The following is a 25,240-nucleotide window of genomic DNA, read 5'->3' on the forward strand; positions in this document are numbered from 1 at the left end:
GTGTCTCACCAAGTGGGTGCTTGGGGTGGCCCAGTTTTCAGCACAAACCCACAAATTATTTACTACAAATTACTTAAAACTCATAAATTGCCTTCTTATCCCTGAGTTCTGAAATCCCAGGGCAAAATATGAACACACTGGCATCAGGGGCTGCATCAGTGGTGTTGGTCCAAGTCTCCTTGTCAGGGTTGTGTCTCACCAAGTGGGTGCTTCAGGACCCAGTTTTCAGTAGGAACCCACAAATTATTTACTAAACAACTTACAAATTTCCTTCTTACCCTTGAGTTCTGAAATGCTGGGGTGAAACATGAACACACAATGCACTGGGATTAGGGGTTGTGTCAGTGGTGTTGGCTCGAGTCACCTCTTTGGGGTTGTGTGGGTGCTTGGGTGGCCCAGTTTTCAGCACAAGCCCACAAATTATTTACTCTAAATTATTTACAACTTACAAATTGCCTTCTTATCCCTGAGTTCTGAAATCCCAGGACAAAATATGAACAAACTGGGATCAGGGGCTGCATCAGTGATCTTGGTCTGAGTCACCTCTTCGGGGTTGTGTCTCACCAAGTGGGTGCTTGGGGTGGCCCAGTTTTCAGCACAAACCCACAAATTATTTACTAAATAACTTACAAATTGCCTCCTTACCCTTGATTTCCAAAATCCTGGGGTGAAACACAAGGCACACACGCAGCCATCCAACACCTCCCTGTCTCCTTCTGCCCCGTGGCTGCTGCTCAGCCGAGTTTCAGGGAGCGGGCGAGAGGGGAAGCTCCTGATCTGCTTGAAGTCGAATCAAAGTGTGACAAAAATGGTTAATTGGGCAGAGCATTGGAACAGCTGCTGGAGTGGCACACGAGTGGCACATCCCCACGACAGAACAACCTCCTGCATCGGGTACCAGCCACCTCGTTCGCTTTGAAGGCCTTGTTAAGTCGGTGTCAGGTCTCTGATGGCAGATGAGAAGGATGTTACAGGTCCTCTTAGTGCAGCTTTAAACGGAGGGTGCGTGTTTTAAATGCAAATGTCGTGCTTGTTGTTGGGTTGTAGGGAGCAGAGCTGCTGTCTGAAGGATTGATTGGCCTTTTAAGTGTCAGGCAGCTCTATTTTTAGGGGTGGTGATGGGTGTTTCTCTTGTAACCCATTAGACTCGCTGCAAAGAGGAATCAAAATGCCTGTGCAGGTTGTATCCATATGAATAAGTGTCAGTCCTGGTGTCACCTGGGAATCGGGGCAGCTCCAAGGGGAAATGGTCCAAAATGTCACTGGGGGGTTTCCTCGGAGCATCTCTTTGTTGGGGCTGAGGATAAAAATCACGATGACTTCTGAATAAAAAACAAACTTAGAGCAGCATAACAGCCCGATGGGCAGCCTGGTTTGGGTCTAATTGGGGGTTTTATTGCCACATTTACATGTTTAGCCTAGAAATGAAACCAGTAGAGTGCTGGGACTGGGCTGGGCCACCCCAGGCTCGGCAGAACCAGCACTCAGGACCTGCAAACTCCAGATTCTCTCAGCTCTGAGTGCTTTTCTCACACCAAATCTCTCACTAGTTTTCGGTGATGAGCAGCAAACCCTTTGCAAATATTTCCATGGCTATTCCCCCAATATTTACATGGATATCCCCCCCAATATTTAGGTGGTTGTTCTCCTAATATTTACATGGCTATTCCCCCAATATTTACATGGCTATTCCCCCAATATTTCCATGGTTATTCCCCCAATATTTACATGGTTGTTCCCCCAATATTTCCATGGCTGTTCCCCCAATATTTCCATGGATATCCCCCCAATATTTCCATGGCTATCCCCCCAGTATTTACATTACTATTCCCCCAATATTTCCATGGCTTTCCCCCCAGTATTTCTATGGCTGTTCCCTCAATATTTATGTGGTTATTCCCCCAATATTTATGTGGCTATTCCCCCAATATTACCATGGTTATTGCCCCAATATTTCCATGGCTATCCCCCCAGTATTTACATTATTATTCCCCCAGTATTTACATCATTATTCCCCCAATATCTACATGACTATCCCCCCAATATTTATGTGGCTATTCCCCCAATATTTCCATGGCTGTTCCCCCAATATTTATGTGGCTATTCCCCCAATACTTCCATGGATATCCCCCCAATATTTACATGGCTATTCCCCCAATATTTATGTGGTTATTCCCCCAGTATTTACATGGCTATCCCCCCAATATTTATGTGACTATTCCCCCAATATTTATGTGGTTATTCCCCCAATATTTATGTGGTTATTCCCCCAATATTACCATGGTTATTCCCCCAATATTTACATGGCTATTCCCCTCAATATTTGCGTGGCTGTTCCCCTGTAACTCCCAGGAGAGGGAGGAAATAACCAACTCTTGCTGGTATTTCAGCTCATTGTGTCCCACAGCCCTCCCTGCTGACCCAAATGTGAGCACACAGGAAACATATGCCACGTTTTATTTGCCAGCTCCAGAAAAGATGGGTTTGGAGCACACGAGATGTCACATCTGTTTAGGCCACAAAATATTGCACTGAATGGCTCCCTTTGTGAGAAACTCTGCATTTCCTGATGCCTGTTAAATTGGGATTATAAACTGTGTTAAATGTGCTTTATCTTATGAGCTTCTCTTTTGTTTGCAGCAAGGGAAGCCGTATGTCTTTGATAGGGTGTTACCTCCCAACACAACCCAGGAACAAGTTTATAATGCCTGTGCCAAGCAGATTGTTAAAGGTAGGTGTTGTCTTTGCTTATCCCTGCTTGGGGGGAGGGAAAGAGATGTCTCCCTGTCCCCTCCAGCCGTTTAAAGGCTGGATAATAAATGCTTCGGTGTCTGGGTGGGAATTTAGTAATTAGTGATCCCAAGCATTTCCTTTTTTCAGGGGCTTGTCTGGGTAAAAAAATAACCACAGAAGGGCTGAAGGAATTGCAGCAGTTGTTCCTTCCTTTCTCCTTGTGTTATTCCACACAAACACTTGCTTTTTGTGACATAAGGAACAAAAAGTGTTTTCTTCGTGCAGTGTGAGACTGTTCAGTCCAGGATGAGTGTGGAATATCTGTACCTTGGAGTGGGAGGATGGACTATGGAAGGAGAGTGTAGAAAGCACTGGTTTCTGCTTTGCATGCACAGAGCTTGCATTTAAAATTGAAATGAGAACACAGGTGCCTCTCAGATAACACCCTGTTTGTTTGAAACAAAACCTTCATGAGCTGTTGAATTTTCACTCGAGAATCAGAGTTTTTAGGTGCATTTTAATAACCTGCCATAACCCCCCACCTCCCAAATCACCCTCAGACCTCACACGTGGTCCTGAGGCTGGGTGGTCCCTCCCTGGTGGTATTCCTAACATCATGGAATATGCTGAGTGGGAAAGGATCCACAAGGATCATCAAGTCCCACTCCTGGCCCTGCACAGACACCCCAACAACCCCCCCTGTCCCTGAGAGTGTTGCCCAAACCCTTCCTGAACTCAGCCTTGGTGCTGGGACCGTGTTGCAGCATCTCAGGGGTTCTGAGTAGTCCCTGGTCTGGTTGTTCCTTGTGTGGTGTCCCTGTGCTCTCCCCGGGTTTGGTCCTTGGGTTTTGGTTTCTAAATCCAAGTGTGTGGACAGTGGGAATGGTGTCAGAGCCGGCCAAGGCTGGGTGGTGAACACTGGGGAATTCTGGAGATACTGGGGGTGTGCACAGAGGTGCAGGAGCTGCTGGAGCCATGTGGGAGGACCTGCTGGGGTTTTAGGGATGGAGCTGGATCTGCTCAGAGCTCCTGTGTGGGGAGAGCTCCCTGGAACGAGCAGCCCCGCTCCAAACCCTGGGTGCAGTTCTGGAGGAAATCAGTTGTCCCGCTCCAACAACCCGGAGCAAACCAACCTGGTCCCACCCAGGTGATCGGGGGCGAGGTCCAGGAACAAAAATGTTGCTGTTGGGGAGTGAAAACGAGCCATAAAAATTCAGTTACCTCTTCTCAGAGGGAGCCTGATTGCAGCAATTCTGCCTTCAGATGGGTAAACCTTTAATAAAACCTGGTGGGGCTGGAGCTGAGGGACCATCAGCTGGGGTTGCTGACACACCACTCAGCTGTTTGGAAGTTTGGGAAGCTGTTCCAGGACTCCAGGGTGTGCTGACAGGAGCAGCACTGGGCTGTTTGAGGGGATTTATATCCCCTGTGGAAGTTGGTTTTCCTCTGAAAATGGTGAGAGGAATAAAACCCTCGGTGAGAGGGATTTGGGAGAACTAAATCAGCGAGTAAATTGTCCTCGTGCCATAAATAGGAAGGAAAATAACTCTCCAAAGTCCTGCTTGGAAAGAGAGCTCAGAGTTACCTTCCCTGGAGAATTTTGGTGGGGAAGGGGAAAAAAAGAGAAATGGGAGAAAAAAGAGAGAAGAGGAGAATAAAAAAGTGAGGAGAGTGATGGGGAGGAAGAGAAAGGGAGGATGGGGAGAGGAGAGCATAAGACAGGGAGTGAGGGAGAGCACAGAGTGATGTGGTTTTTACTGAAATATATGAAATAAAACACTAAAGAAAATATTAAAGAAATAAAATACTACATAATTAATAAATAAATAAATATGAAAATATGAAAATACGCACTTAGGATGTGGGGAATCACCACTGGGATTGCATTTTTTACTGAAATACACTAAATATTTTACTAAAGTAAAATAATCAATAAAACACTAAAAATAAAATACCAAAAATAAAATACCCAATAAAATCCCCAAATAAATAAAATATTAAATTCTGTACAATAAATAAATAATAAAATCCTAAAATAAATAAAATCCTCAAGTAACACACTGGGGTGTGGGGAATCACCACTGGCATTGCACTTTTTCCTACAATACACTAAAGAAGATATTAAAGCAAAATAATAAATAAAGTGCTAAAATAAAATACCGACTAAAATCCCCAAATAAATAAAATATTAAATTCTGTACAATAAATAAATAATAAAATCTTAAATAAAATACTAAAGTAACGCAGTGGGGTGTGGGGAATCAACACTGAGGATTGCATTTTTTTCCTAAAATACACTAAATAAAATACTAAATAAAGTAATAAGTACTATCCAATAGATAAATAATAAAATACTAAAATACTCAGTGGGGTGTGGGGAATCACCACTGGGATTGCGTTTTTTCCTAAAATACACTAAATAGGATACTGAAGCAAAATAATAAATAAAATGTTAAAAATAAAATATTGAATAAAATCCCCAAATAAATAAAATATTAAATTCTGTACAATAAATAAATAAATAATAAAATCCTAAAATAAATAAAATACTAAAGTAACACACTGGGGTGTGGGGAATCACCACTGGGGGTTGCATTTTTTACTAAAATACACTAAAGAAGATACTAAAGTGAAATAATCAATAAAATAGTAAAATTAAAAAACCAAATAAAATCTCCAAATAAATAAAATATTAAATTCTGTACAATAAATAAATAATAAAATCTTAAAATAAATAAAATCCCCAAATAACACAGTGGGGTGTGAGGAATTAACACTGGGATTGCACTTTTTCCTAAAATACACTAAATAAAATACTAAATAAAGTAATAAGTACTACCTAATAGATCAATAATAAAATACTAAAATACTCAGTGGGTTGTGGGGAATCACCACTGGAGACTGCATTTTTTTTTGGTGATAAAATGCTATTTATTCCATCCCTCCTCAGGAAAAGGCACATCTGGCAGCAGCTGAGTGGCCCTTGTGGGGAGGGGAAATCCAACTGGAAATCAGGGAGGAGGGAGTTGGACCAGGAATTGAGAAAAACACTTGGACTTAATCTTTTTTTTTGTGTGTGTGTGTAAAAATCCCAACTGGTCTTAGTTCAGTCACTTGGTTAATCTGGTTAATAACCCTTTTCCTTCTTTATTTCCCCCTTTCTTTCTTTTAATTCAAAAAGTTTTTTAAAATTTAACTCAGTTTGGCACAAAGTAGAAATAGTAGGAGTGAACTCTTATGGAGCACTTACACTAGATTTTTTTTATCCATACAATTATTATTTCTAATTACTTATTTCAGCTGTCATTTCCTTAAAGAAAAAATAAGCAGTGGCTCTATTTTTATAAACAGATGAGGATGCTAAATTATATTCTGTGTTTAATTAGGATATTTATTTTTAAATGGCTTCATTCCAATTTCATCCTTAGTGTTGCTGCACAGGAAATGTGAGTCTGTGCAGCAGAAAAAAAAAATCTCTTCCCCTTTCCTTTCTTCTAATCCATTTCTGTTCTTTGAAATCATTTTTATCTGTTTTTTTTTTCTCTGATTTTTTTTTTCATACTTGTTCCTTCTTCATTCCTTTTGTATTTTTCTAATGTATCTTTATTTAATTGTCCTTCCTGTCTGGGCCACCTGCTTGGATACATATGGACATCCAAATTAAGATATTTTCTGTGTGTGTTTATGTAAATATAATATATATGACATGTCTAATAATATATAACACAGCCATGTGTATATATTTACTATAAATACACACACACACACACAGATATATTTATTTCCTGGAAGCCTCTATTAGTAGAGATCCAGAGGGTGGGAAACACAAGTATATTTTCCAGCCTTCCCAGATTTCTGAAAGCTCCTGTGGGCATTAAGCACTGCCAAGTTAAAAATGGATATTCTTATATCTAAATGCAGTATAAAATGACTATTTCTCCCTTGAAAGAAGTCTATTTTCAATAAAGCAAATTCCTGCTCATCTGACTTTCCTCTTTCTTTGCTCTCCTGCTTTGTAGACTTGGGGAAACTTATAAATTAATGAGGCCACAAACTGTTGAGGGTGAAATATAATATGACATTTATAGTAAGAAATATACATGAATTTGTTTAATGTTCTCTGTGCTTTAAAATGCAGGCAGTTAAGCTTTTTCTTTCCCATGTTACACAGATGTATTGGATGATATGTAGTGTCCAGAGATATTTTTTTCCCTGGAAAAATAAGCAATCAATAATCCTGCAATTCTCTAATTTAGATATTAGTACGATTTTTTTTTTGTTCTAAAATTAGCTCCATATTTTAGCCATATTCCCCATTGTTTACTTCAAAAACACATTTTCTGATTGAACTTCAACACTGTAAAGACATATGAAAGGCTGATAATGCAGATTTAAGACATCAGTGAGAGTTTTAATTGGTTTCTTCTTCTTCTTGCAGATGTCCTGGAAGGCTACAATGGCACAATCTTTGCTTATGGACAGACATCATCAGGAAAAACACACACCATGGAGGTACAGTTGGGATATTAAATCAGTTTGGGAGCAGCAGTAGGATTTTATGTACCAATTAACCTGAACAGGGCAGTTCTTTGGAGCTCTGAGGGACACAGAAAAAGAGATTTGGGAACGTTTGGCCTCTCCTGCCTTTGGTATTTCATTCAACCTGGAGTGGTTTTTTTTTCAAGAGATATCTCCAGATATCTAAATAAACTAACAAACTGTGAGTAAAAAGAACAAAACATCCTGCCAGCTCAGGGATGTGCAGATTTTAAAGGACTTCAGTGAGATTGGTTAAGCCACAAATGGAAACAGTAATAAGGGTCTGTCTGCAGAGTTCCCTTCGCAAGGCAGGGTTATGAAAATTCCTGCCTTGCTTATTGGTCTTCTCATTTGCACTCCCCTTCTGGGAATACCCCTCTGGCATTCTGCAGCGCAGATGGATGAGTTTGGAATTGCTGCTTTGGAGGAGAAGATGAAATTAGGTGAAATTACACCAAATTAGCCCAAATTCCAGGGGCTGCAGTCCTGTGCCTGTTCATTTTTCTGCTGCGTGAAGTGTGGAGGTTTTTTTTTTTCCCTCTGGTTTGGGTTCTTTTTTTTTTAACTGTTCGATGCAGAAGACATTTAGACATCCCAGTTTTGCTGAAAAAGGAGGATCATTCAAGCATTTAATCCTTGCATGGGATTGTTCCTTCCCAAACCGGGTTGTCTCGTCCCGGAGCGTTTCAGTTCGACTGCGAATTTTGCAGGTCGACAGCAAAGTTTGGCTGAGTGAGAGATGAAAAAAATGAGCTTTCCTGGGTTTAACACCACCAGATGGTTTTTGTAACCTGAAGGTTAAAGGACAAGGGAAGCCAGAGGGCCCTGGTGAAATGGCTCCATTCCTGGAGGATGCAATAACTGGTCTAATTAAGCCCGTCCTTGGGAGCAGGGGGGGAAATCACTGGCTCAGCCCTCACAGATGGCACAGTCCTGAGTAATCCACCAGCTCTGGGTGTAATTAAATCAAAATGTCTGCAGGGCTCGAGCTGGTGCTTCCACATGGCACGGGGAAGATCTCCTAAAGCCAATTTATATTCAGAATTACAAGCTGTGATAAAGAAAATGACTGAGGAAAAACGACTGGTTCTCTTCTCTAATAAAGAGAAAACTGTCATTTTAGAGTGGAATCAAGTCTACATTCAGCTTTAATCCCCCCTCTTAGCCTAACATCCTCTTGTGAAGTTGCTAAAGTATGTTGTGGAAGGAAAAAAAAAATAAGTCTGAAGTTGGAGAAATAGTAAATCCTCTTGGTAAAGCTGTTATGGAGGATTTTCTGTGAAATGTGAAATACTTCCTAGTGTTGGTGTTAAACTTCAAGAGGATATGGTGGTATAATAGAGCCAGGATGGGCTTTCTGACAGACACAGGTCTAAATAAAAGAGTTGCCACCTGTACAGCAGGATAAACACCTGCTTAAAAATCACAATTTTTTTTTGCCCAGGGGATTAAATTGATGGGCTTTGACCTCACAGGAGAGTTTTCAGTGCTTGGCCCCACAAACTGTAGTTATGATGTCAACATCCTGAAATGAAACAGCTCTGTCTCCAATGTTGCACTTCACCTGCTGTGTTTAAATGGGGAGATTAATGTTCTGCTTAAAATCAGTGGCTTTAATGAGCACAGAACTCTCTGTCCAGGGGCTTTGGTGGAGTCTCCTAATGCAGTGTCAGTTTTGCAGCAGCTCCAGACTCTTCCCGAGGTTAAAGCTGCATCCATGAGAGTATTTGTGCTTTCTTTCTCTTTTTATTCCAGATTTCCAGGGAATATTGTGCCTTTACCTTGCTCTTCCTTGCCAGGTTGTCCCTCCTAGTGGAAGGTGTCCCTGCCCACAGCAGGAGATTAGAACTAGATGATCTTTAGGGTCCCTTCCAACCCAAACCTGTGTGTGATGATATAAATTGTAGTGGGGCCTCTTATTTTAATAAAAACCCTCTGAAGTTTCTCTTGATTTAAAGAGTGAGGAGATCTGAGCCCAGGAAGTTGTAGAAGTGGTTGAGTGTCGTGCACACCTCGTGTTTTTACAGCTTGATTTCTCCTGTGAGCTGGAAGAAGCTGTGGAAAGGAAACCACAAAAGCATTTTTATCACGGGGGTTGTTGGGGCTGGGAGAATGTTTAATCAAATGCTTTTACAAGTTTACAAGTTGTCGCTCCCCAACAATTATTAGGGGACGTGTTTATGGGCACAGCAATCCCAAAGGTGATTTTGCACCTCTGTGGCACAACTTTGAGTTCAAAGCCTCCTTTCTCTGAGGTAACAGCCCAAAGCCACTCGGGGAAAAGGGGCATGGAATGGCTGGAGCATTCCTGGTTCTGGAGCTGCCTCTGTTGCTGCAGGAACTGTGAATTTTGCTGTACTTTGTAGTGTATTTTGAATTTTGCTGTACTTTGTGTAGACACAGCTTTGGCTGGATTTGTGTGCCCTGAAGAAACACCAACAAATCTCTGTTTATCCTGGTTTAGGAAAAGCTCCTTTCCCCTCCTTGGGAAAAGCTTTTCAAGGGCTTTTTCAGGGAGAAAGGATGGATGGTGTGAAAATAGTGCTGCTGTCACTGTGTTTTGGAGCCAAGCGCTGTGCTGGCAAACAAAGTGTTGGGGGATGTTTGCACATAAAGTTTTCCTCTTCATCAAGGGTTTACTTTATTTAACCACCCTCTTTTTCATTCTCATAGTCTGGAATAAAATGGGAAGCATTTTTTTAGTTTTTGAGTAGCCTAATAAGATACTGGTTATGGTGCTTCTGCTGCAGAAGGTGATATTATTTGTGTAATATAAATCAAATATTCGCAGTTTAGGTACAGCTGAGTGCTGCTTTATGGGGAAGGCAGTCAGCAAGGGAACTGATTTATCTCTATTCCCTCTTTTTTCTGCCTCAAGATGTTCATGTAATTCAAGGGCAGAAAACCCAGTAAACTGCTTTAAACACAGGCTGTGGGATGGAGGGAGAGGTTATGTCAGTTCTTTGTGTTAAATTGCCTTCACCCCGGGTTGATGCTTAGAAGTTGACTGTCATTTCACCAGCTTTAGATAAATGAGGCAGTGTCTAAAAAGCCTATATTTGAGTATGCTAATAAAGGCTGGGGAAAGTGGGAAAACAGGTCAATGTGACCCACTAGTCATTCACAAACACACATGATATTGAAAAACACGTGCATGTGTGTATAATTTTCTTCCTATTTTGCTAAAAGAATGCTGGTGTTTAATAATTTTGGCAATTTGGAATTGTACCTTCGCCCTCTATATTTACAAAAAGTAATAATTCTCCACCACTGTTTGGAGTAAGACCCTTTTTGTGCTGATCTGGGCCAGTATTAATTGGCCAAAAATATATTCCAAAGGTGTGTCAGAGATTCTAGACACCGTGTTCTGATGGAGTCTTTGACTACTGACTCGGTAATGCATATTTAAACAGTTTCATAAAACATTTAGAAATAACAATACAGTCCAGGCTGCAGTGAGAAAAGGGGTTTATTTCAAATTGATATTTCTGTTCCATTTCCAGTGGTGTTAGCTCTCCTCTACGTGCCTGGCTTAGGGGGAAAGAAAAAAAAAAAGCAATGCAAGTGCTGTGCAGCCAGGGAAATTGTTGGGATTAGTTAATATTCATTTCTGGAAAGAATAGAGGAAGGTAGTTGTGCAAATGAATATGGAAAGCAGGAGTGTTTGTGAGGCACAGATCTCTGGCTGTAGGCCCAAGCGAGCTCAAATCAGAATATATTATTGTAATCCTCAAATCCTCACAACCCAGATTTTCCTTCTGCTCTGTAGCATAGTGGGGGAAGAGAAACAGGATTGTTTAATGCTCCTTTTGTTGCTGCCAGGTTCCCAAATACCTGGTTTTAAGTGGGCTGTAATTTGTGTGTTTGTTTGTGTTTGTTCCTCTCCTTGGTCGGAGAGTGACGGTGCAAAGAGTGGCAGGAGCTGCCAGAACAAATTGATGCTCCATGGGGTGAGGAATTCCAACGTTTCTGTGCACTGACATCGAGTAAATCCCTCCCCAGAGCAGCACACATCCATAGGGACCCTCTGGAAGAGGGCAGGTTTGGGCAAAGCTCTCTCCCCTCTCATCCCGAGGGAGGATTTCCGAATTAACGGGTCGGTTTTGCGTCCGCAGGGAAAACTGCACGACCCTCAGCTCATGGGAATCATTCCAAGAATTGCACACGACATCTTTGATCACATCTACTCCATGGATGAGAACCTGGAGTTCCACATAAAGGTAAATGTGGAGCGACACGTTACGTAACGGGACGGGTGGAAGTCGGGCCAGGCGGGAAATCTGCCCTCGCGCCGCGGATTTTTTTCCTCCCTCCTTCAAAAATCACCACGTTACTGAGAATGTTTCCTAGAAATAACCTAACCCAGCTGCTGGTTGTTGATGGAATTTTTTTCCTGAGCGTGTTTCCAGCTCAAGTTTCCTGGGAAAAGCAGCCACCGGGGTCAGAAAACACTGATTTCGCTGTGGCTTCTCCAAAGGCTGGAGCTCAGCCCCACTAAAAATGACCATAAATACCATCAAGGACATTTGTGGGAATATTGACATGCTGCTGTCTCAAGGATACAAACAGCCCTGCACAGTATTTGGGGTTGAAATGGGGGAGAGGTGGCTTTGGGCAATTCGTGGGAGGATGTTTAGAAGTAATTTTTAGCTCAAAAGCTGATTTATGGGCTCTTCATGGTGGTGCTCTAAGGCTCCACTTGAACACCTATGTTTTTCCACATCCCTGTCTTGATCCCAGCCACATGATCTCTCAGATTTATCTGAGTGACCTTTAATCCCCCCTGTTCATCCAGTCTCCTGGGGAGCTCTCAGCCATGGGGGGCATTGCTCCATCTGGCAGAGTTGGGGTCAGGCTGCAGCTCGTTTCCATCAGTAAAATCACCCAGTGGATTGCAGGAAAAATGGGTCCTCTGTGTCACCCCCCCCAAAAAACCCCACAGTAAACACACCTGGGTGGTTTCAGTGAAGTTCAGTAGCTGAGCAGAGGTAGATGTGAAGGCGCTGTCCCTTCTCCTTCCATGGGGGATGCTCCCTGAGAATGGAGCTCTCTGTCCTTCCCGTGCCTAGAAGTTAAGAGATAAGTGACTTTTTAGTTCTGGTTGCACTAAAGCACTTGAAGCACTTCTGGGGGAATATATATATATATATTTATTTTAATAATCTGGTGCCTCTGAACCAGCTACTGCTCTTCTGTAAGGACTCAGTATTGAGAACCTTCTTAGCAGGGCCTGTTTGTGGGGTGCTCATGAAGTACAGACAGTGGTTTAAAGTACAGATAAACCATTAAACACTTCATTAGACCTTAAATTGTAAAATACTGAGCTCCTTAAGAAGAGACACCTCTGAATTTTCACACAAATGGCTTCCACAGGAGTGATTTCCACTGGTTTCTTTCCATCATCTGCAAAGCTTTTCCCACGTGATTCCCAACAGATGGAGACCCCGAGACGTAGCAAATTCCTGCCCCAGCAGAAGACATCACTTTATAAATCATGTCCTGCCAGCACAGGATTGTTTCAGTGGCTTCCCATCAGAGTTGACATCCATGAATATCTTAACAGAAAAGCTGCCTAAATAGCAGGGAGTGAGTGAGTGATTGTACAGGGAGCTGTCAGGGAGAGAAATGCCTGTTCTGTCATCAGGAGCCAGGATTTAACCAAACTGTCACACTGCTTTAATAACTGAGCCAACACTGAAAATTAATATCTTTTTTTTTTTTCTCCCCCTCTTTAATACAGATCCATTTAGAACAGGGAGGGGAACATGTGTTGGTCCTCAGCAGTGTGTTAATAGGATGATATGAAGCACGTGGGTTAAGTCTGGCTTAACTGGAATGAGCTGGGCCAGAGCTTGGCTTTAAGTGGGGCACAGGGGAAGTAAAGGTACAAAAGCAACATATATCTGTATTTAATGGCAGTTGTCACTTAGGAAGATCAACTCATCCCTATGAAAACCCCAGATAATTTATTTTTCAGGTGAGAGAAAATGAGACTTTACTAAACAGCAAGTTTACTGATCCCTAGAATTTAACCATCTAGTATTCTAGTTAAATAATCCCTGAATGAAGCTTATTTAGGGAATGATTAGGCCCCACTCCCCTAACACATTTTGTTTGCTTCTACAAGTCAAATACCTTTTATTAAGAGACTCATTCATTTGTTTTCCTTCTTAATTTTTTTTCCTTAGGGCAGTTGTGTCTCTTTGTTAGAGAAAAGCTGATTTTCAGTTTCTTCTTGATTCATGACAGAATCATGGGCTTAATTCAAAACTTTAATATTGCTTAATTTAAAAGTTTAATTTAATATATATATATTGTTTAGGCTTATGTAAGTCTTATGTTACAGGTGCTTTCTGCTTTTGTGTGGGTCAACACCAATATACCTTTTACAGCTCTCAAACCTGACCCTTCTCATGATGCACCTGCACTGATATGAAAGTATGAAAATATGAATTGATTGACTCTGCTCAACATTTTTTGTCAATTTTGCCTGTGTTAAAAAAAAAAAGAGATAAGATTTTCCTGAAGGTTGTTTTTTTTTTTTTGTATATTTTTCTGATGAATCATTGATAAATGGAGAAGGATCAATGACTTGTAAATCATTCAAGATATAAGTATGTTCCCAAGAAAGATGTAATTCAAACTGTGTGGGAGCTGGGGTTTATTTTAGTTTGGTGCTTTGACAGAGATGGAAATACAGGCACTGAGATTTTTAAATCACCAATGTTTAAATCTGTTTATGATTATTTAATTAGGTTTCCTACTTTGAGATATATTTGGACAAAATAAGGGACCTACTGGATGGTAAGTTCTGTGTTTCTGACGTGGCTGAGTGACTTGACTGGTGCTTAAGGGGACACAGTTACTTTATTTGGGAGGGAATTAAATTTAAACTGTGTGACTGGCTTTGAGAAGGAGAATTTTGCAGTTTAAATCATCTGATCTGTCTCTTGTGCACCTGCCTCTGCAGTGCTACAGAGCTTGGCTATGAATCAGTGAGCACAGAGGGTTTTACAGACCTCAGGGCAGGTCTGAGCCTCTCTGGCAGTTGATATTCTTAAAGTAAAACTGTATTTAAAAAACGGGGAGAGTGTTTTAGAGCACGTTCAGTTCAGATTACTCCTTGCTTTGCTTCTGTTAAGAGGGTTTTACACATTTAATACATTCAAAATGTGCCTGCCAGGACTACAGTTAACACATGTGGAATGTTCCTGATTACCTTAATCTTCTTTTCTAGTGTCAAAGACAAACCTCGCTGTACATGAAGATAAAAACAGAGTCCCATATGTTAAGGTAAAAGGATAATTTAATCCTCAGTTTTTCCTTCTTTCTCACACGTGCATCTATTTGCACATTTCCATTTCCATCCCCCTGAAATGATTCAGCTCGTATTTGAAGCCTCGAATGTTCGGGTTGTATTGGCTCCTGGATTGAAACAGTTTCCTGAAATATTAATGGCCTTGAATCATGTTTGTTTTATTTGCCTGACTTTGAACATTTCCATTTTGTTGGTATGATGTTAAATTTTAAGTATTCCTGTTCCCCTTTCATGTCAGATATGAAGGAGAACAACCTGAAGAATTTTGTTCTTGAATATTTTGTTGCACGGGTGCTTTAATCTTGTAATACTTTAGGACAGATTTGTTGGCTTAGGAATCAGTTTTGTGGATTTCTGGGCCCTCACTTAAATGTGGCATGTTTGTTATGGACATATGTGAGCCTTAATAATACACATAGAATATTCTTTTGTTTATTCTCAGCCTGAGGAGCAAAAAAAATAAGATAAACTAATGTATTGAGTAATATTGCATTGAGACAGAGCACAAGGGCTTTGCATCTTGTCTTGTAGTTTGAGAGAGAACAATTCATTTGGGTATGTAAATCCAACCCAAATTAATAACAGGAATATGTGTCATATGTCTTCTACATAGAGAAAATTTCCTGCTGCATGTTTTGGTTTGACTGAGTCTTTAATCTTGTGAAGAGCAGTTTCCTCCCAAGTTTTACCCCGTGGACTCCTGAAAGTCACCCAAAGGCAGGTTTTGCTCCATTGCCTTGCTAACGAGCGTGGTTGATGGGGATGGTTCTCCTAATTATTTCGTTCATTAGTGCTAAATACTCCTCCTGACAGCTTTTGGAGCACTAGGAATGCCTCTGATTCCCACTTGCCTCTTCCTAGGGTTGTACAGAAAGATTTGTGTCTAGTCCTGAAGAAGTTCTGGATGTCATCGACGAAGGGAAGGCCAACCGGCACGTGGCCGTGACAAGTGAGTGTTCCCTGGAGCATCCCTGGCTCTGGGGTTTGGGTGGTTGTACCTCCTAGTGAAATATTGATCCTTCACAAAGCACTCTGAGTTACTTACACCAACAAATTATAAGCCTTTAAAATTAATAGTCTGTGCTTTTGTGCCCTTTCGCCGCGCGCGGAAACATCGATCGGCTCTCGGCTCCGAGCCCCCGGATTTAAGACGTGGCGTTGTGTTGTTCCATGAGCCATCCCAACGTGGATTGTTGCACAGGATAAAGGTGTCTGGGAATGGTGAATAACTAAAATGGTGAATAACTAAAATAACCTGCATTTCTCTTTGTGCTGCAAGGCCAGAACTGGGAGCGATTCACTGGTCAAAGTGCAGCCGAGGAGCGCAGAGCAATTATCAGCCTCTGCCTGTTCATCTCTTGCAGTGACCTGGATGGAGTCCCAGTGATGGCAAAGCAAACAAATCTTCCTGAATTAAACCCCATAATAATCCCTTTGGCCCGTGCCAAACCTGTTGACTTGCTGGCATTGCAGGGATGAAAGGGCCTGTTCCCCAGTTTATACTGGGAGATGTCTTTGATCCAACAGCAGACTTGGCAGAGCCTCAGTTTATAACTCCAGCCTTGGTCGTGGGGTAGTATTTTGGGTATATTTTTGTTTTTTTCTGTGTTTTTTTTGTTTTTTTTTTTTAATTTAATTTAATTTGATTTATTTTGATGCCCTTGGTAACTCCTTTCTCTTCCATGTCTCTACCTTCTTTCTTTGAGAAATGCTGTATTACTTCATCTCTCCCGTGCTTTTCCCATCATACTGAGAGAAATTCCTTCTCCTTCTTCTGAGTAGCATTTCCTCCCATTATTTCTGCTATTTTCTTCAACAAAAAAAAACCCAAATACACCTTTTTTTTTCCTGGGATATTACCTATTGCTTTTGGTGCACTTGGAAAAGTTCTGATGAAGGTTGACAGACAATGAATTTTACCTAGAGAAAATTAGGAAATGTTATTGGAAAAAAAAAAGAATTCGGAGATGGAGGAGGAAAAGGGAATTTAAATAATTATGAACATTGATGGGAATGGGGGAAAGGTGGAGCTGGGCTTATGGGAACAGAGAAAACAGATGAGAAAGTGGTTTACTCAGTCTTAATATTTTATTTTTGCTACTTCATGAAACTCCAAGCATAACATAATTACAATCACACTTAAGACAAGTGGAAGCTGAACTTGTGGCTGCCTGTGTTTTACCTGTGACCTGAGTGAAGGAGGATTTTGAAGTATGTAAGCAATAAAAACCATTCTGAAATTTGAATTTAAATAGTGTGGGTTTAATGAAAACTTCTGCTAAATGTTGGGAGACCTCACACAGTTGCACCAAGACCTGCCCAGCTTCTTTTTATTGCAATTATTATTATTTTGGTCATGTTGGGAGAGAGTGGGAGCTTGCTTTGTAGCCCATGAGCTTTATTTAGGGCTCTTGCAGTGGTCTGGGCTCTCCTTGTGCTTTTGAATTTGGTGGCCATAGCCCAGCTCTGATGAAACCCAATCCCTTGTCAGGTTTTAAAGCCATTTAAACCAAGCCTGTGATTGCAGATATGAATGAACACAGCTCCAGGAGCCACAGTATCTTCCTTATTAACATTAAACAAGAGAATGTGGAAACTGAGAAGAAACTCAGTGGGAAGCTTTACCTGGTGGACTTGGCTGGAAGTGAGAAGGTGAGTTTTCCTTTTCCCTGAATTCCTGAATGGTCCTGGTGGGATCAGTGCAAACTGAGGGAGATTTTACAGAAAAATTACCTTAGATTCCCTTTAGAAAGGTTATTTTCACTTTTTTTAATGTGTGGGATGGAGAAAAGGAGCAAATCTGAACTGTTGGGATGAAATGCAACCCCCTCAAAACCTGCAATCACTTATAATGGAGTGGACTTATATATAACTTTACATTTAGTTATGGGTGTTTGAAAAAAGAAATGTAATTTTTATTAGACAGCTATTTTAATTTGCTTATATTCAAACATATCCTGTTTCTAGATTTTCTGTAATTATTGCACATATTACAATGAAATGCCAGCAGTTAACACAGTTTTATACCTTAAGTCTTTTTTGAACTCCCTGAATGTCTCTCTTGATTGTGGTGACTATTTCTCCTTTCCAATATAGAAAAATAATAACCAGAAAAAAACCTTTATCTGTTTGCCAAAAGAGTAATGGTCTAGAACAGTATTACAGTGCAAAAATATTTCCCAGTTCTCATTTTCATGCCTTCTGAAGTGTTCAAAACTGGTTTTAATGGTGTTGCTTGTTGGGACACACTAATTGATAACCCACTGGTACAATGCAGGAGTTAATAATGTTGGTGTCTATAATTGCATATATTATTATGTGTTAAATTAAAAGCTCTTTATGATGTTTATAAAATGAGGGCCTACTCAGGCTCTGCACTTGTCTGAAAAAATTGTGGTTCACCATGTTTGGATGTTGTACAGAAAACCTGAAACAAGGGTTTCCTTGGTGGGTTGTCTTCTTAAAAAATACAGTTATTTTTCTTTTATGTCATGTAGCATTTTTAGAGGAAAGTACAGATAGTGTAGTTTTAATTAGAGAAAAAATATGGCTTTATTATACATTTCTGTGCCTTTCCCCACTCACCCCCTCAAAAATAGAGAGAGAGAACAGACTAAAAACCCTGTTGCTGCCTGGAGGAGTGCTGGTCCCAGGACACCATCCTGCATTTGGAATGAGTGGGATCGCACTTTCCTGTCCTGATACTCTCAGTCCACACAAGCCAGATACAAAGCCAAGATGGTCATTTTGAGGGTGCCCTGAGAACATCCCTGTGGTGTTCCCTCTCTGGATGGTCTTGGAATTGGTCCCCGAGTGTCCTCAGGCGAGCACAGACTTCTCTCCCTGAACACAAAATAAAGGTCAGCTTGCTCTTAGAGGTGGAATTATTACAGGCCTCCCCTAACAAAAAAGTCCATGTCAAGTTCTCCTCCTTCATGCTGAGGCCGAGCTTGGTTTGGTTGAACTCCAAGAGCATCTTTAAGTGTTGCACTGTAGCTCTGTGTGTGCCCCCATGGCTGAGCCTGACTGTTCCTGCTCTCTTTGGTAGGTCAGCAAAACTGGAGCGGAGGGAGCTGTTCTGGATGAAGCTAAAAATATCAATAAGTCTCTGTCTGCTCTAGGCAATGTGATATCTGCCTTGGCAGAAGGAACTGTAAGTAATCCTGTTTTGTGTCGTTGAAAAATGGCTTTTTATGTATCTGTTTCTTCGCCACCCTCATCGAGGGGAAAAAAATAAAAAAAAGAGCTAACATTTCAATTCAGAAGGGAGAAAATATTGGCTTTCCAGCCACAAACCAGTGACACTCGTGCTGCTCTGCCCGAGATAAGAAGCTAATTCTCAGTGATTTCACCTGAGTGGTTATCCAGTCTTAGCACAATCAAAACAATTCCCCCTCAGAACCGCCTCAGATCCCTTACACCTGTCACCGTTGACTCTCGTGTTTAAAATGAAATTGTTCTTGTGTTTGGATCAGAAAACCCACGTTCCGTATCGAGACAGCAAAATGACCCGGATCCTTCAGGATTCCCTGGGTGGGAACTGCAGAACCACCATTGTCATCTGCTGCTCCCCCTCGGTGTTCAACGAGGCAGAGACCAAGTCCACCCTGATGTTCGGCCAGCGGTGAGTCCTGCTGGGAATCCTGGGGGACGCTCCCCTGGGCTCTTCCACGTCTTCCTGGGGCTGAGGGGGAATGAGGCAAGAAGGCAGTTAAAATAAGGAAGTTACGGTTTCTGGAGTCGTTCAGAAATAGGACTGGAGAAGTTGAGAGAGCTGTCCCTTCGTTCCCAACGGCACCAGAAAAATAAATGTTAATGTTGGCCAGCAACTGCTCTGCTTAAAAGCCCTGGTAGGTTTTCTTGCAGAAAGTACAAAGTGTTACCACAGTGCTTTTGAGTTTTATGGGGAAGGTAATGGCACTGGGCAGTTTTCTGTTGGATAACCCAGTGGAAAATGTTCCCTTTTGCTTCGTCTGATGCTGCCCCCGATGCTTTTAAGAGGTGTCTTCTCCTTGAATGGCACCTCAGGGATCGTCGTTATGGTTCTAAAAAATATCTTTAAACCATTAAGGAAATGGAAGAATGTGGACCCTGGGTAATATTGACAACTTTGATGGATTGCCATGGTGGCTCATGGACATTCTTGTGTCTGAAGGATCTTAACAAGCCCTCAGAAACGAGCAAGGACAAGATAAACGTGGATGTATCCAGGAAGAAAATTTCTCTCCCATATGTGTTCCTTGCCAATAATCATATGGAAATGCATTTGGAAAGTTTGCAGAAGTAGGTCAGGCTCATTATGTAATTACTGCTCTTGTGGTAATTGAGGAGAACTCGGGTACTTTGGAAAATTACTAATTTTGATTTATTTGTGTAATAGCAGAAAGGAAGAAGCCTAGCAGGTTAGGATTGTTTGAAGTAGAATTTAACAGTCTGTAGGATGCAATGAATTTGTCTGAAAATGGGTTGTTTTCCACCATCTGTAATTTTGGGGCTACAAAAGAAGGCTGTGGCCATTAAGTTAATCAGGTTTAGAGCTGCCATGTGGTTTTATTTCACCATTTTATGATGAGTAAGAGGTTACTGAAGATACAAGCTTCCACTTCCCAGACCTATGTGTGCCACAGAAGGTACATGACTCAGGGGTGATTACTGGCTCCTTCATTTTTCCTAGCCAAAAAAAAAAAAAAGTATTATATCACCGTTAAAATAAGTGTGAGGAGAAAAATTCATCTTCACAGGCCAGCTACTACTAATCAACACATACATATCCTACTCTGTTAGTAGTGAATCAGCTTATTCTCTTTAGTTTACTTCATCCATCATTAGGATAAACTTTATGGTGTGATGTTTTTTTTTTTCCCCACTACAGTTAAATGAATGTGGAAACTTGAGCCCTGCTTTTGACAGAGACAATATGTAAACCCTGACCATTAGGAGTTATTTTAAAAGCACGGGGTGATTTTAAAATATTTTTTAAGGTACCAAAACTTCCTGCAAAGCACAAACTGGTGGGAGGTTTGTCTGTTATTCCTTTGCTTATCTTCTGTTTTTATTCAATGACACTGGAGCCATTTGAAGGGACTCTGTCTGAGCAGTGGAGGGCAAAGATCTTAATTCACAGTGATTTGTTTGGTTTTTTCTTTTGCAGTGTGGCTTTGCTGTTGTAGGTGCTGTGCCTTGTTTTCTGCTTGCTTTGCATTTCCTGGCACGGTTGTGGAGGGCGGGTCGGAGCTGGGCACTTTCACAGGAACAAAGTGCTGCTGGTTGTTGTTAGAAGGGTTTAAATTTCGGGGATGTTTTTGCCTAGAGAGGCAGTAAATCATGAGTAAATCATGGGTAAATCATGAGCCAGTGAACTCCAGTGGCACAGGCATGAGCTGAGCTTCCCTCCCTCAGCCCTGGAGTAACCCTGGTACCCGGCGGTGACCCCGATTCTGCTCCCTCCATTCCTTCCACCCACAAAATTGAATTTGTTTGGCTTTCCAGAAGGACAGATTTCCATATTTGCCTCGCTGGGTTGACATCCTTTGTGCTGAGATGTTGGAAACACGGCTGAGTTTTGTTGGTGGGGTTGAAGGGATGGTTGTGACAGGACGGGGAGAGCCCGTGGTCAGACGCTGTGGTGGGTCTTGGGCCAGGAGAGGCTGTGAGGTGACAGCTCCCCCAGCACAGGAGGAATGACAGGGCTTGGCTTTGTCCTTAATCCAGGCACACATTCCAGAGCTTCTCATTCTCATAGAATCCTAGAATTTACTTGTGTTGAAAGGACCTTAAAACCCATCCCATTCCACCCCCTGCCACAGGCAGGGACACCTTCCACTAGCCCAGGTTGCTCCAAGCCCCATCCAACCTGGCCTTGGACACTTGCAGGGATCCAGGGGCAGCCACAGCTTCTCCAGGAGTTTCCCTTTGTGTTATGGCCAAACTTTGCACTGAGACAAAAGCCAGACTGCAGCTGATCCCGGGTTTTGTTGTGCAGAGCCAAGACCATCAAGAACACGGTGTCTGTGAACCTGGAGCTGACGGCCGAGGAGTGGAAGAAGAAGTATGAGAAGGAGAAGGACAAAAACAAGAGCCTAAAGAATGTTATCCAACACCTAGAGCTGGAACTGAACAGGTGGAGAAATGGTACGTGCCAGGAATCGGGAATGGGGGAGTGTCTTTGTGGGATTAAGTTACATCTGTTTAAACCTTGCCCTAAGTCACTAATTCTAAGCTCACATTCAGGCTTCGAAATAGGAACTGAAAGGTGAAGAAGCAAAAACCAGGGAAAGCAGCAGCAGCTCTTTACAGAAGGAACCATTTAAATTCCCAAATTAGTTTGATGTCAGGTGTAGAGAGTACAGGGAGGCATTGCTAATTTTAATGATGTTAATAATATTAATAAAGAAAAGGAAAAATGGCATTTTGTTGGTTTTTTTTTTTTTTTGAAAGAACTCTGCTCCTCAGGCTTGAGAATCAGTTCCATTGTGCTTTAAGGTAACTGGGCCTTGGGTTTTTTTAATAATTGGGTTTAACATTAGAATAATTAGTCCTTTAGTACAATGATTGGGAGTGTCATCTGGTTGGAAGAATCACCACTTGTCTCCTTCTGTGGCTTTTAAGTGAAGTTTATGTTGAGAACAGCCAATTTTCTGTTTAGAAACACAGGAAATTGCTGTTCAGGTAGGTTGTAAGATCAAGTGTAAGACAGTAGAGAAAGAATAATATTTTTTTATGCATACCTACAATTAAAGACATTTTATTTAATCTGGAATGTTAAGAAATAATTTTGTCAAACCATCCTTGCTTCAAATTTTCTGTTTCACATTTAAAAAAATCAAACCCCAAACTCCAAACCAACAAACAACCCCCCCCCCAACCCAAAGAAACCAACCCTGCATCCCTCCCGAAATCTCCACAAACCCCTGACAGTAAAACCCAGCTGCTTTGGAGCAATTTTTAATTTTTAAAGTGCTTGTCATCCAGGGCCTGTGTGTCGATGGGCGAGCCAGAAGCATCTAAAGCAAGAAGAAAATTTGTGATTTAATTAGAAGTCACGCTTTGTGAGCTGGGTTTGAACACCCTGGGTGCAGCCACTGCCTGGAAGATAATACCTGACCTTTGTGGGCTTCCCTCTCTCATCTCCCTGTGCTGTTTGCTTGCCTTTCAGATGAGATGGTTACCTCATGACTGTGCTCCCTGCCTTTCTCTGGAGGCTCCAGCACAGGGAATATTTCCCTTATCAGCACAGTGCCATTGCTATGGAGACGTGGGGCTGCTCTTGGGAGTGCCGGGATTTACGACCTGCCTCTTCTCCCTCCTTCATCCCGTGTTTGCTAAATGTGACCACTTTCATTTCCTCCCCAGCCCAGAATCTCTTTTTTTTTTTTTCCAGAAATCCTTTCTCTGTGCTGTGTAAACAAGCCTGTCTCTGCTGTTTTGTCTAAATACTCCCCCTCCCCATCCCCCCCATCAGCCCTGCTGTTCTCATCCATGTTACCCAGCAATACATTCAAAATACTATTGATTTCTTGTCTGACCTTCTGCAATCCCATCCTTTGGAAGGATATGCTGTCAAAGGAGCCTCTTTACAAAGGAGAGTTTCACAGGAATTGCATCTTGGATAATATTCCACTGGTGTGGTTTATTCCAGAAATTCAGAGGATATTATACAAAATAAATAGATATTATGCAATATAAAATGGTAGCAGGAAATGGGTGTGCCCACTTCTCACTGGGGCTGGATTTCAGCAGCCAGGTCTGTCTTTTACAGGTAGGAGGTTGTTGTCCAATGAATGGAAAATTAGACATTCCTTTTGGGAGGCTCCTGATGGATTCTCCACAGCCCGAGTAGCATTGTCCTGTGTACAAGCCTGACTGAGCCCACCTTCCCTACTCTGCTCCAGTGAAATCCAACAATGGAAAAACCCATTTACATTTTTCTCATTAATGACACAGAATGTCACCGAGCCTTTAGAAATAGGGCAAAAAATATTTTAAGTGAAGTGCATTGTTAAAGGTGACAGTGCTTGATTTCAGATCACGTCTTTTCACGCTTTAAGCTTGAAAAAAGTTATTTACTCTGTTAGTTGGTCTTGCTCTTTCATGTCCTGTTTTGTTTCACTTTGGGGCCTGAATCAGCCTGTCTGGGGTTTGATATATTTGTCCTGTTTCCTTGTTTCCCTGCCAGTAGGATAAAACAGAGCCTTTTAGCCAGAGGAATGGCTGGTAAAGCTTTATGGGGCTCAAATATTGTAGCTTTTTGTGGGAAAGAAAATTTGTGGAGAAGGGTTGGCTGTAACCTTCCCACACCCTGAGCACTGTGTGCAGCACTCAGGGGCTCAGAGTCTCCCAGCAGGCTGTGATGGGAGTAGATTTAATTTCTGGCATGAGCACTTTTGCCTGTCTCTCACCACTGAGCTGCAGCGGGGTGGGAATTGTGATGCACCACCACCACTGAAGGAAATGATCCTTGGAGACAATGATTCCAAAGTAAAACGTGCCTGGTAGGCACGGACAACATCTAAAAGTTGGTGTTTGTGCTTTAATTTACGTGGCAGAAGGTGAATATTGCTTTAAACACACCTGTCCTGCTGCTGTCCTGGTGCCCTCCCATCACCTTCCAACACGGTTGGAAATCTGAACAGAAAGGGATATTTAATCGCCAATAGTCTTTAGGAAGTCAGGGCTTTTCCCTCCTTATTTCCACCTCTGTTAAACCACGGAGTTAATCCCATCTGTCCAGGGCTTGAGTGAAAGCAGAGCCAGGAGTTCAGTGTTTTTAAAGGCAGCTGCTCAACCTGTTGCTCCGTTTTCACAGGATGTTAAGGTTGGAAAAGACCTCCATGATCATGGAGTCCAGTGGTGATGCATGTTTGTGTTTCCAGCCATGGAGATCATCATCCTAATGAGGATGGCCATCTTTCCACACCTACTTTTCCTTGTCCTTTGTATCCCTGGCAGTGGCATAAAGCCCTTCTTTGCTTTCCTGGGTCCCTCTCGGTGACTCTGAAGGCCCATCCTAAGATATCCACGGTTTTGGACACCCCTCTGTCTTGGGTTGTGTGCCTGCAGGAGAAGCTGTGCCAGAGGATGAGCAGATCAGTGCAAAGGACCAGAAGAACCTGGAGCCTTGTGATAACACCCCCATTATTGACAACATCACCCCCGTTGTCGCCAGCATCTCCACGGAGGAGAAGCAGAAATATGACGAGGAGATCGCCAGTCTCTACAGGCAGCTGGATGATAAGGTGGGATTTCACTCCATTTGCTGGGTGTAAATGGAAAACTCTGCCAAAACGGGTGGCTGTCTGTCATCCTTGACCATCCTGAATTGGAAAAAATGTTGGAAAATTCCAGGCACTCTTCGTTGCATCAAATCAGATCTACCTCTGCTCCCTGTGCGGTGTTTGGGGTCGCTCTCCATGAAATCAGAGCCAAAGTTCCCTTTAATTTTAATGTCTCAGTACAGGCTTTTCATCACTCCTTTTCTTCAGTGGTTTCTGTAAAATCCCCCACCAAACTGTTCTCCCCCTCACAGGGGAGAGAAAACAAGGGGGACTGCATCTTAATATTTTTATAATGTATTAGAATTTTAAGGAAACCACAGATGCATCCCTCGGGTGTCTTTTGTTAGTGCTGTTCTAGCTGGGCCCCAAAGTGCAG

The 25,240-nt window shown here is 42.0% G+C and overlaps 1 protein-coding gene across 1 annotated transcript in view; it reads left to right on the forward strand.

The window, feature by feature from the left end:
* The window catches only part of KIF5C (kinesin family member 5C), a 72,502-nt gene that overhangs the window by 20,647 nt on the left and 26,615 nt on the right, over nt 1–25,240 (forward strand). Inside the window, exons 2-12 of the mRNA XM_032693048.1 lie at nt 2,641–2,731; nt 7,172–7,245; nt 11,388–11,492; nt 14,028–14,076; nt 14,510–14,565; nt 15,452–15,539; nt 17,118–17,242; nt 18,639–18,743; nt 19,066–19,214; nt 21,573–21,721; nt 24,650–24,825. Of these exons, the coding sequence (XP_032548939.1) occupies nt 2,641–2,731; nt 7,172–7,245; nt 11,388–11,492; nt 14,028–14,076; nt 14,510–14,565; nt 15,452–15,539; nt 17,118–17,242; nt 18,639–18,743; nt 19,066–19,214; nt 21,573–21,721; nt 24,650–24,825 (1,167 nt within the window). The remainder of the gene's footprint in view (nt 1–2,640; nt 2,732–7,171; nt 7,246–11,387; nt 11,493–14,027; nt 14,077–14,509; nt 14,566–15,451; nt 15,540–17,117; nt 17,243–18,638; nt 18,744–19,065; nt 19,215–21,572; nt 21,722–24,649; nt 24,826–25,240) is intronic.

This window comes from Chiroxiphia lanceolata, chromosome 7 (assembly GCF_009829145.1).
Source record: "Chiroxiphia lanceolata isolate bChiLan1 chromosome 7, bChiLan1.pri, whole genome shotgun sequence".
Classification (NCBI taxonomy): domain Eukaryota; kingdom Metazoa; phylum Chordata; class Aves; order Passeriformes; family Pipridae; genus Chiroxiphia; species Chiroxiphia lanceolata.